This window comes from Colossoma macropomum, unplaced genomic scaffold (assembly GCF_904425465.1).
Source record: "Colossoma macropomum unplaced genomic scaffold, Colossoma_macropomum, whole genome shotgun sequence".
NCBI lineage: Eukaryota > Metazoa > Chordata > Actinopteri > Characiformes > Serrasalmidae > Colossoma > Colossoma macropomum.
The window spans coordinates 23,484,767-23,500,677 of NW_023494787.1; the positions used below are offsets into that span (position 1 = coordinate 23,484,767).

The window sequence follows — 15,911 nt, forward strand, 5'->3', positions numbered from 1 at the left end:
TCCCTAAGTCAGTGCATACACCACTTATAGCAAAATACTAATGCTCAAATCTAAGAGGGGTGAGAAACGGCAAAGAACTTCAGGCACTCCACCAACTGAACAGAATGAAATTCCACCAGTTTTTCAAAATGTCTGTACGGGCAAGAATATAAAAACATATCCGAGCCCAAATTACATACATTACTTTGAGATTTCTTTTTTCCAAAATATAATTTTTAGTTTTACTTTTACAGTTTATGTCTCCCAAAACGCATTTCCCATTTAGGCACATTCAAACAAAAATTAATGATGTTTAGTGCTGCTTATTACACCATATAAAACTGTTTTAAAATATTAGTCTGGTCTCATAACTCTTTGTTTAACTGTTTTTTGTATTGTTGCTGCATCTAATTAGATGACAGGAGTACAAATTGGTCTGCTTGATTTATCTATTTGTAATATTGCACTAATATCCATGCTAATGTCACTTCTTCCTTTTTGTTGTGGTGTGTTCCTTTCCATCCTTTATCATTTGCGCTTCTATCATCTTTTATTTGAGTCTTTGTTTCACCAAAATACCAATACTTCAATAATGTTTTAGTAGATGTTTAGGCTGCTTTACTCACCTCTGACTACAGCCCAACTCCTGGACCACAGTTATTCAAATCATGTATAATCACATTATTATTAAAATCTTCATGTGCTGAATCAGGTGTGTTGGGGCAGAGAAAACACTAAATGGTGCCTTAAAGAAATTCATTTGACTTGCTACAGCCTCAAACTCACTGCAGTGCAATGAGCTCATTCAGGGAATGAAATACAAACCTGTAATTTTATCACAGATCAATTAACTGTACAAACATAGCAAGATGGAATTCATTTGTTTTGTGTTTTTTTCTTCAAAGAAACTGTGCACATCCAGCCAGTCTTTGTCCACTCAGTTCCAAGTGGAATTCAGGCATCCATGATTATAAACATTCAGCAAATCACCGACAAAAATGTAGATTCTTTTGAACAAATATGGTAAGTGTGTGGGCTCCAAAACCTACTCTCTTATTTTGTGTGTTTGCATTTTATCACCACAAATCATAGCCACAGATGTGCAGCTGTAATGAAGGCAGTTTGAAGCTGAAATGCTTTCAATCTGCTTTTCCCATTTTTTTGCTCTCTCCGACTCGGTCTCTGTAGTTTCAGGCACAGTTCATGCAAAACATCCCAATACTTTTCATTCCGTCTGTTGGTCTCTCTCTCTCTTTCTCTCTCTCTGCATGGGTGCATTTCCATGGTTACTGCTAACAAAGGCCTGCCCTTTTGTGTCTGCCTTTATTCTGCTGTGAACTGGGCATTATCTCATCCACCTCTAATAGTGTGTGTGTGTGTGTGTGTGTGTGTGTGTGTGTGTGTGTGTGTGTGTGCGTGTGTGTGCGCTTTGGTGGTGTTCGTTTGCATTTGTACACTTGCAGCTTGCAGTTTGCAGTCTTTGTATCTTGTGTCACCTCCAGAGGGCGCCGCACACGTGGCAGAGAGCACAAATCTGAATGCACATACATGCATGCACAAGCATGTTTATTCGCACACAACTGCAACAAGACTTTTTGTCACTATGAGAAAAGATGGTGAGTGGAAAGAGATGTGAGGCCTGTTAATAACCCTGATACAAGCACTGCTACTACCACTACAGCTGTAATCCTAAGAGGAGTTCTAGACATTTCTACAGGCTGTCTTCCAAAAATGAGCTTCACCTCTCACCTCTTTTCCTTGAGGTCACATTCTCAAATACACACTCTGTCTCTCTTCAGCACCTGTTTTTGTCAAATGTCAAACACATGACCTCAGTATTTAGTCAGTCACACAGTTGTGTTAGATTAAATAGACTGATAAATGAGACAAAAAGCATGTGTATGGAGTAATTTGGCTCTTTTAAGTATTTTATCAATATTGTTAAACAATGTGCTGAGAGATTTGATGTATTTTGCAACATAAACAGTGTATAGTGTCTACATCTCTGCAGCTTTTGTAACTTATGTGAAAGTATGTGTACTCTGTGTTGAGTTGGCAGCAGTAAACTGAAGTAACTGGAGAAGACACGTGGAGGCCTATGAATGAGCCAGCAGTAGTAGTAGCCTGCTTATTAAATATCGCACACATATACTGACAATTTACCCTGCAGTGTGAGTATGAAGGCATTTCATTTTATACGAACAGAAAAATGGCATTTCATCTAACAATCATAATATCAAATTACTACTAAAGTGAAAATTGCAGCTGTCATTAATCACAAACCACTAATGACAACTGTATAAAACTGTATCAACAGTTCATATCTGTGTTATGCAGTGGGTGTGATCACTATCAATTACTATCAGTCAGGAAAAGTTATTTATAAGCCATAACACTAAAAATGTTTAATATTTCAAAACCGTAACATTCTATTTGCTTGGCTTTAGGTTGCAAATTACCCCATCTCTTAACAAGACTGCTGAGACAACTTCCTTACTTTACTCTGCTAGCTTGCTAGTTAGCATGCTAAAGGCTACAACGCTAACAACAACCAAAAAAGACACTCAATGCTGGCTCTACACCAAGGTTATAGTCAAAAAAAAACATACATCCCAGCTGTCATTGGGCGGAAGGCAGGATAAACCCTGGACAGGTCGCCAGTCCATCACAGGGCGTCAAAAAAAACAATTATTCACAAATTTTAAAAACATAAAAAACGGTTATGTTCAAACTTTTCAAATGAACATTTTGCTGTGCAAAGTTTGCCTGGCTCACTGAGGTTAACCTGCTGAGGGTGAACGCATTTCATCACCACCTTCCCTTCTGCCTCGAGCTGGGAAACTAACCCATAGTGTCATTGATTTGAAGCACTGCTGTTATAAAGTACCAAAAGCAATTTGGCTGCTAATTGAGCTTCCTTGTGGAGGTTTTAAGCCTCCTAAAATCCGAAAGTATGAAAATCCTGTCAGGAACAATCAGTTGAATGATGGCCTAAGTTCCCCTGACCCAGATTAAGCCTAAATCTGGACTAAAATGAATTTGGTATAAGACTAGGCTTAATCCTTGTCTGGAAAACTGGCCTATAATGCGGCAATATGACAAATAACAGAAGAAGGCGAGGAAATTAAATGCAGATGAAAGGTGAAATACAGTTTCCTTGTGGAGGTTTTAAGCCTCCTAAATGTGAGTGAGTGAGTTAGTTACAAACCCAGTTCCATGAGGTAATTTGCATATGAAAACACTCTATAGAGTAACCATCTACAATCCGAAAGTATGAAAATCCTGTCAGGAACAATCAGTTGAATGATGGCCTAAATTCCCCTGACCCAGATTAAGCCTAAATCTGGACTAAAATGAATTTGGTATAAGACTAGGCTTAATCCTTGTCTGGAAAACTGGCCTATAATGCGGCAATATGACAAATAACAGAAGAAGGCGAGGAAATTAAATGCAGATGAAAGGTGAAATACAGTGCTATGAAAGTATTTGCCTCTCACACGATTTCTTTTATTTTTTGCTAATTTTTCACATTTAAATATTTCAGATCATCCAACTAATTTCAATATAAGATAAAAACAACATGAGTAAAGACAAATTGCAGCTTTTAAATGATCATTCCATTTAGTGAAGGTAAAGATTTTTTTAAATCTACATCACCCATGTGAAAAAGTAATTGCCTCCCCTAACTAATAACTGGTTGTGCCACCCTTGACAATAACAACTGCAATCAAACCTTTGTGATAACTAGCGATAAGTCCTTTACATCACTGTGGAGGAATTTTGGGCCATTCTTCTTTGCAGAATTGTTTTAATTTGGCTACATGGAAGGATTTTAGCCCGTTTAATGTCTTGCCACAGCATCTCAATGGGATTCAAGTCAGGACTTTGACTCGGCCACTCCAAAACCTTAATTTTGTTTCTTTTGAGACTTTCAGAGGTAGACCTGCTTGTGTGCTTCGGATCATTGTCCTGCTGCACAACCCAGCTGCACACAAGCTTTAGGTAGTAAATGTTCTCCCTCAGGATTTTCTTCAGGTGGTCATCTAGACGAAGTCTTTGTGTTCTTTTTGGTCAGCAGTGGCTTACACCTTGCAACTCTCCCATGGATGCCATTTTTGCCCAGGGTCTTTCTTATTGTGGAGTCGTGTACATTGAACTTAACTGAGGCAAGTGAGGCCTGAGGTTCTTCAGATGTTTGTCTAGGTTCTTTTGTGATCTCCTGGATGAGTTGTTTATGCGCTTTTGGTGAAATTTTGGTAGGCTGGCCACTCCTTGTTCACTGCTGTTCTGAGCTTTCTCCATTTGTGGATAATGGCTCTCATTGTGGTTCGCTGGAGTCCCAGAGCCTTAGCAATGGCTTTGTAACCCTTTCCAGACTGGTAGATTTTAGTGACTTTGTTTCAGATCTGTATTTGAATCTATTTAGAACGTGGCATCATGTGCTGCTTTTTAAAACCCTCTAGCCTACTTCACATTGCCAGACAGGTTCTATTTAAATGATGTTTAGATACAACAGGTCTGGCAGTAATCATGCTTGGGTGTGGCTAGTGAAATTAAACCAAATAGTCAGTTGAATTTGGTTAACTGCTTGATTTAGTAGCTAAGGGGACATTCCTTTTTCAAATTGGGCCAGGTAGGGCTGAACAGCATTTTTCCTTCAATAATTGAAATCATCATTCAAAAACAGCATTTTATGCTTACTTGGGTTACCACTGTCTAATAATAAAAGTAGATTGATGATCTGAAACACTCAGCTGTGACAAAAATGCATAAAAGGGGGCAAATACTTTTTCGCAGCACTGTATATGCATATGTAAGTGTTCAACTCTGCAAGGGTTCTTCCTAAGAAGAATCTTTTTGCTAGAAAATTTCAAGCATGAAAGATAAGGCATGGCTGTCTTTGGGGAAAAAGAACTCAGAAATTCCTGTAAGTTCCCACTAGTTTAGAGTTTATCTACACACTCTGTTCAAACCTGTTACATTGTGTCTGGCTTTAATCTGCTCTGAACTGGGCCTTCTCTCTAGATTTATTCCTTTTTACCTTAGCAGAGAGCTCATGTGAGGTCAGCTCTGCTTTACATGTTATCACATACCTTACACTATAAAGAACAAAAACTACCATTCTAAATTGCTGCTTTAACACACCAAAGCAACTCATGAACAGAATAAGGTTTCTTAGAGCAGGAAAGCACTAAACATTGCATAGCTGTGGCCTTTCAGGAATTCATTTTGACACCACGTCTTAGATCATCTCTAAAATAGTTGACACATCTTAGTGAGTATGGTGGGCTGGACTGAAGCAGACTGAAGTAGATTGTGATGTCTTAAGTGTATTACATGTTACTACTATTACCCATAGTACTGCTCTATAACTAGTCCCAGTTGTATTTGTAGAGTTTTCACTTAGGTTACTGTAGGCATGATGTCTCTCCACATTTCTTACAGCAGACTCGTGATGGAAACCACTGTTAATTCCTTCAGCTCAACCCTAGTTGACCACAGCAGGAAGCTGTTGACCAAGAGGAACAAACAGGAACAGATGTTTGCTAATGGCCGTGAACAGCACAACATCTGCTTTCTGATAAGTCCCCAGTATAAATAATACAGAACCTTACACTCAGACCTAAGACTTTGTAATGACAACAACAAAGCATTTACATGCATTCCAACACAAAAAGGTCAACAGAGAGACAGAGCAGTAGAGACATAGAGAGAGTGAGAGAGAGAGAGAGAGAGAGAGAGAGAGAGAGAGAGAGAGAGAGAGAGAGAGAGAGGACAATTGCTCTCATTGGGTCAGCTGCCTGGTCTGTAAACTCATCCTCGTGCTTCTGAGGAGGGGCTGACTACATCATGAGGTGTAATGCTACCTGTTGAGTGTTTTGGAGTGTGTAAGACCAACCACGCAGATAGCAACTACAATACACTGAACTGAGCAGCAAACACGCTGTCCTAAAATACTGAGGGTGGGAAACAAGAAATACAATGACCTGAGGTCAAGAAAGACGGAGAGAGAGGGCAGAGGGGTGGGGGCGGAGAATGAGGCAGATGGAAAAGAGATTTTGCATGACACTGTTTGACCTCGACCCTAAATCAATCACTCTTCTCCTCCACATTCCTTTTTCTCCAGCCTTGAAACTTCTTATCTCTACAAGCTAGACATTTTGCTGCAGGCCTCTGTGAACAATCTTTCTTTCTCTGTCTATCTATCTCTCAAGCACGGCCACTGTTAATACAGCTGTTGTTGTGCTCCTTCCCTTCCTTTCTTAATTCTTCCGTTCAGCTCCCATCCACCATCCCCCCATCTTTTTCGTTCTTTCTTTCTCTCTCTCTCTCTCTCTCTCTCTCTCTCTCACACACACACACACACACACACACACACACACACACACACACTCTTGTCCTCCCTCCTCCATCAGCCCGCCCTCTTGTCAGGCAGTTGCGCTGACGTCATGAACAGCCGGTATAAATCGGCCAGTAAGATTGCACGAGCTCGGCTCCCCTTCTCTCATATTCTGTCTCCCATCATCCACTCGCTCATTCTCCTCCTCGCCGTTCTTTTCGCTCAACGTTTCGCTTTCGCACGGCAGAAACCATGGTTGAGGCTTTCGTTGGCACGTGGAACCTGAAGGAGAGCAAGAATTTCGACGACTACATGAAGGCTCTCGGTGAGTATGTGAGGGTGAGAGCGCGAGCAGGTGCTTGAGCGCGCGTGCTGTCGCTATTGCGTTGCTAAAACGCGGTGAGGTCCTCGTGAATGATACTGCGCTGAGAGCATTAAAACGCCGTTCAGGGGTGCGAGAAGGCGAACGCACAGTTATTTTGTGCTGAAAACTAGAAGCAGTGTGTGTCTGCAGGTGCAAGCGCGTGTGGTGCAGGGAGGATCCCTCGGTCATGCTTGCAGCTGCTAGCTCGATTACATGCATCGCGCCGCTCTACCACGTGGGTGCAGAGATGGGCCGTTTCCAAATAGCTTGTAGATGCAGGGGAGTAATCAGCACCGTACTGGCTGATCTAACCCGTTCCTACTGACATGCATCTCCATCTCCTGTACGTCTCGGCTTTCATATTTGAAGTGTACCGTGAGAGTTCAGTTATGCTGTGCTGCGAGTGTTTCAAGTTGGCCTGTGTTGACTTGACTCTTGTTCTGGAGAAAGGTAACATTAGGCCCGACACGTCCAAGCTCGCAGCTCGCAGCACTGCCCCTCCTCTGCTGATCGCTCACACGATCGCATGCACACAATAGACGTTTGTTGAGTTGATCTAGTGTCTAAGGGCACAGCCTTGAGTGAAAGAGATCGGGAGGGACAGATGAGGGGGATGGGGTTCTCAGAGAGAAGGGTGGCAGTGATCGGGGAGTGGGTGATGGGTGGGGGGGTAATTTGGGGCGGCTCTGGGGCGTGGCCGGCGCTTGGGGGTTTCTTTTCAAACATGCTTGATACTAAATTTGAAATTCAGATTTGTGTCAGAGGTCAGGGTCACCTCCTGTCCACACTGACTCACTGTATTTACAGAACAAATCAATATTAGCAGATTACACTCTCCGCCTGTGCAAGCCTGGGATTGTTGATTTGACCGTTTTGACCGTTCCAGAGTTTAGTCATCTGCTGGGACACATTCACCCATGATTAACACGTGAATGTTAGTGGGGGGTGGCGTGAGTGAATGCAAGGCAGAGCGACTGTATTGGTCAGTCTAGCCTTAGGCTCTGTCTGTGTGGCTGTGTTAAGCACACTGAGAAAAGTATTTCCTGCAAGAGTGGAACATGTGATCCTTCCAGTACACAGAAGTGTTTTTGTGCTTAAACTGTGTGGGGGGGGGTTTGTTCAACTACTTTTGTTATTAGCTAAACACTGACATACTCTACTGGAGTGCAGAACGTCAGCTATGGACAAAGCCTTGTAACTGTTAACAGCATTATTTTGTGGTCTTAGTATTGCAGTGAACATGTGTGCGACCAGGTTTTTTTGTGCATTGTGTGTATTAGGTGTGGGCTTTGCGACACGTCAGGTTGGCAGCATGACCAAACCCACCACCATCATTTCCTTGGAAGGGGATGTCATCACACTAAAGACAGTCAGCACTTTCAAGACCACAGAGATAAAATTCAAACTGGGAGAAGAGTTTGACGAGACCACCGCAGATGACCGTAAAGTCAAGGTACATGCAAGCACTGCAGTGTGATGCATTTTCATTACATTACCGTAATGATGCATGGAAGTGCTAAATCCATGCTTTGCAACAGGCCTCCAGCATTTTTACCACTTTTAGCCATGGAGCTTGTGTGTGTGTGTGTGTGTGTGTGTGTGTTGTTTTGCTTATTGAGTGCCCCTTCCTGTGTTTCAGTCTTTGGTGACCATTGATGGAGGCAAGTTGGTGCATGTTCAGAAATGGGATGGCAAAGAGACAACACTGGTCCGAGAAGTCGACGGCAACAGTCTCACATTGGTGAGTACTACCAGCATGCATGTGTGGTTGGGAGTCTCTGACTATAGTCCTGAGTTTTTGTGTGTCAGCAGTTGGTGAACCTTGCTAATGGGATGCTGCCTGTATTAGTTGCTGACTCTAGGAGAGAACGCGTGCGCACTGGCACGTTTGTTTGCTGATTCGTCTTGCTTTTTTTTTTTTTTCCCCTTTGACAGACGCTAACGCTCGGTGAAGTTGTCTGTACACGATCCTACTTGAAAGCAGAGTGAAATGAAACCCGTCCTGCAACCCTGTCCTTGGTCCTGCATATGCCTTCTCTTTGGTCAAGTACATTTCCAACGGTTGTTAATAGTCCTTGTCCCTTTTCTTTGTTCTGTACCCAAAAAGGGAATAAAACTACCTTTTACACCCAAAAACAATGTGTTCTCATGGATTACTTGATCTTTTCTGATATGATATGCCATAAGGGTACAATTTGTGTCCAGTTTAAGATTTCTCACCTTAAACCACTGTACTGGAGCTGCTGCATCACTGTGCCAGAGCCGTCACAAGTCCATCACACAGACTATTTATACCAGTCAGTATTTCCATCACCAGCTCCAAGGCAAGGGAGGTGTGTTAGTGTGCTATGTCACTGCATATTTGTTTGGAACTGTTCTGTACATCTTCTAATTTAAGCATGTTCCTGTGACCCGTGTTCTACTTTGAGCTGATGAGTGTCTTGCCTGTGTTACCAGGTGAAGGGAGGTCATGTAGGACCACGCTGCTTGACCTTTCACCACTAAACCCAAACCTTTCTGAAGCCAACAACCTTTGTTTATTTTTCCTTTTCAGAAAAACATTTCTCAAGACTGATAAGTACATCTTTGCCTTGTGTTCCAAGACACAAATTCAGTCCTTTGCTCGTGCACACAAAAAAGCACAAAATAACTACATTTGAAAAAGCCAAAACCAAATTCCTTATATTGCATTCACTTGTGTTTTTTGTGTTTATGCTTCTTGTGCTTTTTCTTCTTTTCAGAATGTGTATGGGAGTGTCTTGCTCTTTTGGTGTCATCACTGCTGTCAGAAGAAGAATTCTCTCTTTTTCGCTCTTTCTTCTTCTCTTTCTTAGCTTTCTTTTCCTGTGAGTGGAGAGAGAAATAATATGAAACCACACAAAGAAACTGAACAGAACTGAACAGGTTAAACACTTTAGAATATTAGTCCATGGCAACTATATCAGAGAGAAAGATAAGTAACAAGGCATAGAGGAAAAGCTTGATAAATGAGAGTAGGGTTATGCAACTGGATGCCTGCTGGGTTTCTTCTTATACTATAAATCTAATAGTTGCCAAAAGGGTGGGTCTAAGGGGTGTGTTACAACCTTCTTTCGTTTCTGAGGCTCTGATTGGGTGCTCTGGCTGGCTGGTTCCTCCTCTTCTGGCACCAAACTGTACTGCAGGCCAGGCTGTGAGAAACAGTCCTTTGCAAAGTGACCTGAGAGCAAACACATGCATGATACACTTGGACCTTGTGTCTCTGGCATACTTTGATAGTCCCACACAGCTGTCACGACAATTGCTTAGCCTCAAGCCAAAACAGGACCAATGAGAAGATACAAAACCTAGCCCAGGCCTCGAGAGTGCTCATTTTAATATAATTCATCCATTTTGAGTGCTGTAGTCGTCGAGGTGTTCTAAACTAAGATTTTAAAGTGGGATCTGGAAAAACAGAAAACACTTGAAATCCCAACACAAAGTCTACAAATAAAAGAGCAAGTTAAAACTATTCATATGAATTGCTGTCAATGGATTTATGTTGATTTGGTAATGATAATGCAATAAATTCAGCAGCATATGCAACTTCTCTCACCACATTAAAAAATGTGACTAATTATTATGACTTTTCTAATTGAAGTGATAATACTAGATTTAGCCATGCTGTACAAAGCATGTGTATGTTACATTTCAGTTGCTTCAGTGCTTCTGTTTTGGTGACATTCTTAAGGGGTTTGTGGTTTACCCGATATGAATGTAAAAGTATAAACTAAGGTTTGCTGCAAGGCTTGTGGTTTGGCTTTGATGAAAGTAGCAAAATTAAAGATTTTATCTTTGGTTATCATGGTGTGGTTAGGTAACAACTGTGATTTGTTCATATTTAATTTTTCATATTCTTACCTGTGCACCCACACTTCTTACAGGTGGTGTTAAGCACAGCCTCGAGCGTGATTCTCTGACTTGTATTATCCTGGAAGCGCCTTCGCCTGCGTGCGTCCTGCCTGTATGTGCACAATCATACATACAGGGCTGTGAAAATGTATTTGCCCCCAGACTATTTTTTCTATTTTTGCTAATTTGTCAGATTTAGATATTTCAGATCATCCAACTAATTTTAATAAGATAAAAACAACACAAGTAAACACAAAATGCAGCTTTTTAATGATCATTAAATCTTTATCTTCAATAAATGCATTCAAAATTTACATCACTCATGTGAAAAAGTAATTGCCACCCTTGACAGTAACAACGGCAAACCTTTGCAGTTACTTGCACTGAATCACTCCAAAACTTTAATTTTATTTCTTTTGAGCCATTCAAAGATGCTTTGGATCATTGTTATGCTGCATAACTCAACTGCGCTTGAGCTTTAGGTCACAATCTGACGGGTGGACATTCAACCTCAGGATTTTCTGATAGAGAGCAGAATTTATGGTTCAATCCAATTATGACAAGTCATCCAGGTCCTGCAGAAGCAAAGCAGCTCCAGACCATCACACTACCACCACCATGTTTGACTGCTGGTATGATGCTCTTCTGGTGGAATGCAGTGGTAGCTTTACACCACATGTAACGAGACCCATGTCTCCCAAAAGGTTCCACCTTTGACTCATCAGTCCGCAGAATATTATTCCAAAAGTTTTGGGGGTCATCTAGATGTTTTTTGGCAAATGCAAGATGAACCTTTGTCTTCTTTTTAGTCAGCAGTGGTTTGCACCTTGCAACTCTTCCATGGATGCTGTTTTTGCCCAGGGTCTTTCTTATTGTGGAATTGTATATACTGATCCTAACTGAGGCAAATGAAGCCTCCCGTTGTTAAGATGTCCGTCTGGTTCAGCCACTCCTGGGAAGGTCCACACTGTTCCAAGTTTTCTCCATTTGTGGATAATGGCTCTCACTGTGGTTCGCTGGCGTCCCAGAGCCTTAGCAATGGCTCTGTAACCCTTTCCAGACTGGTACGTTTCAATGGCTTTGATTCACAACTGTATTTGAATCTCTTTAGAAAGTGGCATCATCTGCTGCTTTTTGAGACTTTTTAGTCTGTTTCACATTGCCAGACAGGTTCTATTTAAGTGATGTTTAGATTCAACTGGTCTGGCAGTAATCATGCCTGGGTGTGGTTAGTGAAACTGAACCCAATAGTCTTTGGATTTGGTTAACTGCTTGATTTAGTAGCAAAGGGGGTTATTACTTTCTCACTTAGGGTCAGGTAGGGCCAAACAGCATTTTTCTTCAATAAATAAAATCATCATTTAAAAACAGTATTTTGTCTTTACTTGGGTTATCTTTGTCTAATATTAAAAGTAGTTTAATGACCTAAAGCATTCAATTGTTACAAATATGCAATATGGATGAATTAGTACTCGAAAACACAAATGAGAAACACATTTTAACAAAAAATACACCTGTGTGTGTGAGAGAGAGAGAGAATGGGACACACAGATTATAATGTAAGACTACTTACTCTGCCATCACATTGTTCGGATCCAAGTCCCGCCCTGTCCCTTGATTCACGGCTTTCATGGAGAAAGAGAGTTTGACTTTATCATCATGAATCTGGCACAAAACACGAACAGAAAAAAACACTGTTTAAAATCTGCACATTAGATTATCAGTAAATGAATGAATATGTAGCAACTTAAAATACAGATGCAAATTATTTCTTTGATTATTAGTTGTATTTTATTTTCTGGGTTTGCACTCAGGTGTGTACCTCTCTGCCAATGACTTTAATCCAAACTTTCTCACCAACATCAACAATTTCAGCAGGATTATCTACTCGAGAGGCAGACATCTCACTCTTATGAACCAACCCTGCGAGAAGCAAAGAAGAAATTTACTGTAAAAAAATTTCATATTTACAAATATGTAATGGAATGACAATGGTCGTTAAAAAAAGGACAAAATAAAGAACTAAGCACAAGAACTAAACATAATGCAATGGACAAAACAATGCAGTACAATACACTAAATTACAGCACAACAAATACACAGTGCAACTAGAGCTCAAATGCCAACAATAAAGCCACACACTAGAAGTGCATGTGAGTAGTGCAAAATTATGTAGGTGTATAGATCTAAGCAGATTAACTGTGCAAATTACATAGTAAACCAGTGGTTCCCAATCTGGTCCTCAGGACACCCGAGACAGTCGACATTTTTGCTCCAACACGTAAAAATGACAGAACATATGGACGATCTCAGGGACTCTTAGGACCAGGTTGGGAACCACAGTTGTAAAACACCGTTTCCAAAGAAGTTGGGTGGCTGTGCAAAATGTAAATAAAATAAAATCAGAATGCAATGATGTGCAAATCATTCAAATCCTATACATGTAATTGAAAATAGTACAAAGACAACATAGCAAATGTGGAAACAGAGAAACTTTATTGTTTTTTTTGAAAAATATAATTTTGAATGGGTTGCCAGCAACACGTTTCAAAAAAGGTGGATTGGGGCAGGAGGTGGAGACTGGTAAAGATGTGCAATGATTAAAAAATCTGGTGGCAAATTGGCAACAGGTTAGTAATATGATTGAGTATAACAAGAGCATCCCAGAGGGGCTGAGTCTTTCAGAAGTAAAGATGAGGAGGAATTCACCACTCTGTGAAAGACTATGTGGGCAAATAGTGCAACAATTAAAAAACAACGTTTCTCAACATAAAATAGCATAGAACCTGGGGATTTCATAATCTATGGTACTACCATGCCAAGAAGAAGGTGTATAAAAACAGGATCCAGAAACGCCATCACCTTCTCTGGGCCCAAGCTAATTTAAGATGGACTAAGGCAAAGTGGAAAAGTGTCCAGGGGTCCGACAAATCAAGATTTTGCTCTTTTTGAAAATCATAGACACTACATCCTTCAAAATAAAGACTAGCCATCCTATCAGTGCACAGTTCAAAAGCCAGCATCCATGATAGTATAGGGGTTCATTAGTGCACATGGTATGGGTGACTTACACATCTGTGAAGGCATCATTAATGCTGAATGATATATACAGGTTCTGGCCACATATGCTGCCATCCAGATGATGTTTTTTTCAGGGCAGGCCTTGATTATTTCAGGAAGATAATGCCAAACCACATTCTAAAATGCTGGGTGCTAAACTGGCCTGACTGCTGTCCAGATCTGTCACCTATTGAAAACTTCTTGGGCATTATGAAACAAAGAATATGACACAAAAGACCCTAAACTGTTAAGCAGCAGAAATCCTATATCAAGCAAGAATGGGAAAACATTTCTGTTTTAGAACTACAGCAACTGGTGTCCTAAGTTCCCAAAAGGGGCTCCATCATTTTAGACAATGCAATTCCACTACTGCAATCAAATCAAATCAAATGCTGGGGAGCTTTATACCTCTCTAGCCAACACTCGGCAGCTCCAAGTATCTTATATTATTGGTAGTGCTTTTCTAATTAGATTATTTGAACTGTGTGCTCAACTGAAGGTCTGTGGGGCCACTCACTATACCGATGCAATACACATTAAAATCTGAAGAACACTCAGAACGGGCCAAATTAGTGAAAAGCCCGGTTCAAAACGGCACACTTGCTGGCCTGTAGTCCACAGTTATGAGTGTACAAGCCTTTACTGCAGCCTTCAGTGAGAATTGCAATGATGCAGACTCAGCAGTGGCCTGTTACCCAAAATTCCTTGAGATACAGGTGAGAACCAATCAATCGGGCCAACATGGCAGAGATGAAGATATTCAGATGTGAGAAAAACTGCATTTGTTTATTGATTTAATTTGCCATTGAGCTGCATTATGCTTAAAATCTAAATTAGTTATAATACACTGGAGCCTGCACGACACACAAGTCAGTCTCAAGCATCCTTGAGGTATCTTGTCCTAAAAGTCTACACATTACTCACATTACCAAAGTGAGGAATTTGGACTGCCAGGCTTAGGGCACCATTTGGGACCAGGCTAATGACGGAGTAAGCTCACCTTGCTTCCTGTATCCTGGAATCTTGACAAAGGCTCCATATTCTGTTACAGAAGCCACCTGCAAAAGAGAGGAAGATGGAAAGAGAAACAGACATAGATAGATAGATAGATAGATAGATAGAGAGAGAGAGAGAGCGAGAGAGAGCGTAAGAGAACGAAAAGAAAAATAGAACAACAGTGCAGTGAAACAGCATCTCTCTGTTCACTTGATGATGGGTCTGACCTCTCCTTGTAGGATGCTGTACAGCTCTGGCAGTCCATCCAGCCCAGCTGGCTCTCTATGGTCATCAGCCATTGTCTCTCTAACACAAATAAAGCCAAAGTTTATTTTTAACTTAATTGCCATTTTGTTCTGACCACTGAATAATATAGCACATTGTGTTACATTAAATTCAATTACACAAACACTACACACAAAAAAAATCTACTCTACATGCAATAATTAGCTTATACAACCACTGAACACAGGACAGTAGAGACTGGACACTTTACAATAAGATTGGGGAAAGAAACAGACCACCTGTCAGTCCGCAGCAGCAACGACTACTGCGCACGTATTATCAGTACTTTGATCATTAGTATTAGTTCGTAGCAGCATGGCCACAAGCATTGGCTTGCTGGACAATATGCAGGGCACAGTATTTGTGCACATAAAGTGAGTAAAGTAGCCTATGTTTCGCATGTAAATGGCTGGGTACAGCAGGTATCGTGTTGCAAATTAAAGTGAGGAATAAGGCTGAGACAGCAGTGCAGTCTGAATGAATGTCCATCGGGCAGACATTGGCAAATCGGTTCAGCAGTCTGAACACCATCGTCGTTCTTCACTGAACCCCTCTCTTAGTTTAAAAAGTGCTACAACAGTCTGTTCATAAAAACACTTTAGCAGCCGAAGGAAAACGTATGTAAGGAGATTATTCAGCAAAACTTACTGCTCCCTTTAAGTCCTGCTGGGTGGAGGGTCCTTTTAGGGGGTCTTCTTCAGCTCAGCTATTCACGGCGGCCGGTAAAGTTTCACTTTAGAGACAGTCACCTCGCAGTATCACGTCTTCGGGAATTTTCGCTAGAAGAACACTGCATATTCCAACAGACAGCCTTCTGGTTCGCACTTACGTAGTTAGCTAAACACTAAAATGAAAGAATGAAGGGGGATCTGAATAAAGCCATTCAAAGAGCGCGTTGTTGTTCTACTCTACATACTGCTTCCTGTTCAAATGTGCCTTCACACAGTCCACAACCAATAAGAAACGACCAGCATCAACGGACCAATCAAAGCCTCGATTTTACCGGAAGTGTTTCCA

The 15,911-nt window shown here is 41.1% G+C and overlaps 2 protein-coding genes across 2 annotated transcripts; one reads left to right on the top strand and one right to left on the bottom strand.

Annotated features, from left to right (window-relative positions):
- Positions 1–6,449: 6,449 nt before the first annotated feature.
- fabp3 (fatty acid binding protein 3, muscle and heart) lies at positions 6,450–8,822 on the top strand. Its single transcript, XM_036566557.1, has 4 exons — positions 6,450–6,644; positions 7,964–8,136; positions 8,323–8,424; positions 8,619–8,822. Exons 1-4 carry the CDS (start codon positions 6,572–6,574, stop codon positions 8,670–8,672), a joined length of 402 nt encoding a protein of 133 aa, XP_036422450.1. The 5' UTR covers positions 6,450–6,571; the 3' UTR covers positions 8,673–8,822.
- Positions 8,823–9,201: 379 nt separating this feature from the next.
- On the bottom strand, positions 9,202–15,848 carry zcchc17 (zinc finger, CCHC domain containing 17). Its single transcript, XM_036566555.1, has 8 exons — positions 15,543–15,848; positions 14,837–14,915; positions 14,614–14,671; positions 12,376–12,476; positions 12,127–12,218; positions 10,563–10,663; positions 9,770–9,882; positions 9,202–9,527 (listed from the first exon to the last, which is right to left on the bottom strand). The coding sequence occupies exons 2-8, from the start codon at positions 14,906–14,908 to the stop codon at positions 9,375–9,377; spliced, it is 690 nt and encodes a 229-aa protein (XP_036422448.1). The 5' UTR covers positions 14,909–14,915; positions 15,543–15,848; the 3' UTR covers positions 9,202–9,374.
- Between the last annotated feature and the right edge of the window lie 63 nt (positions 15,849–15,911).

Excerpts from the sequence above, each read along its gene's own strand:
- fabp3 (XM_036566557.1), top strand. The coding sequence starts at position 6,572 with ATGGTTGAGGCTTTCGTTGGCACGTGGAACCTGAAGGAGAGCAAGAAT. Across the intron at positions 6,645-7,963 it reads CGACTACATGAAGGCTCTCG|GTGTGGGCTTTGCGACACGT; the intron begins GTGAGTATGTGA and ends TGTGTGTATTAG. Across the intron at positions 8,137-8,322 it reads CAGATGACCGTAAAGTCAAG|TCTTTGGTGACCATTGATGG; the intron begins GTACATGCAAGC and ends CCTGTGTTTCAG.
- zcchc17 (XM_036566555.1), bottom strand. The coding sequence starts at position 14,908 with ATGGCTGATGACCATAGAGAGCCAGCTGGGCTGGATGGACTGCCAGAG. Across the intron at positions 12,477-14,613 it reads TCCAGGATACAGGAAGCAAG|GGTTGGTTCATAAGAGTGAG; the intron begins GTGAGCTTACTC and ends TGCTTCTCGCAG. Across the intron at positions 10,664-12,126 it reads CCGAACAATGTGATGGCAGA|GCAGGACGCACGCAGGCGAA; the intron begins GTAAGTAGTCTT and ends GTGCACATACAG.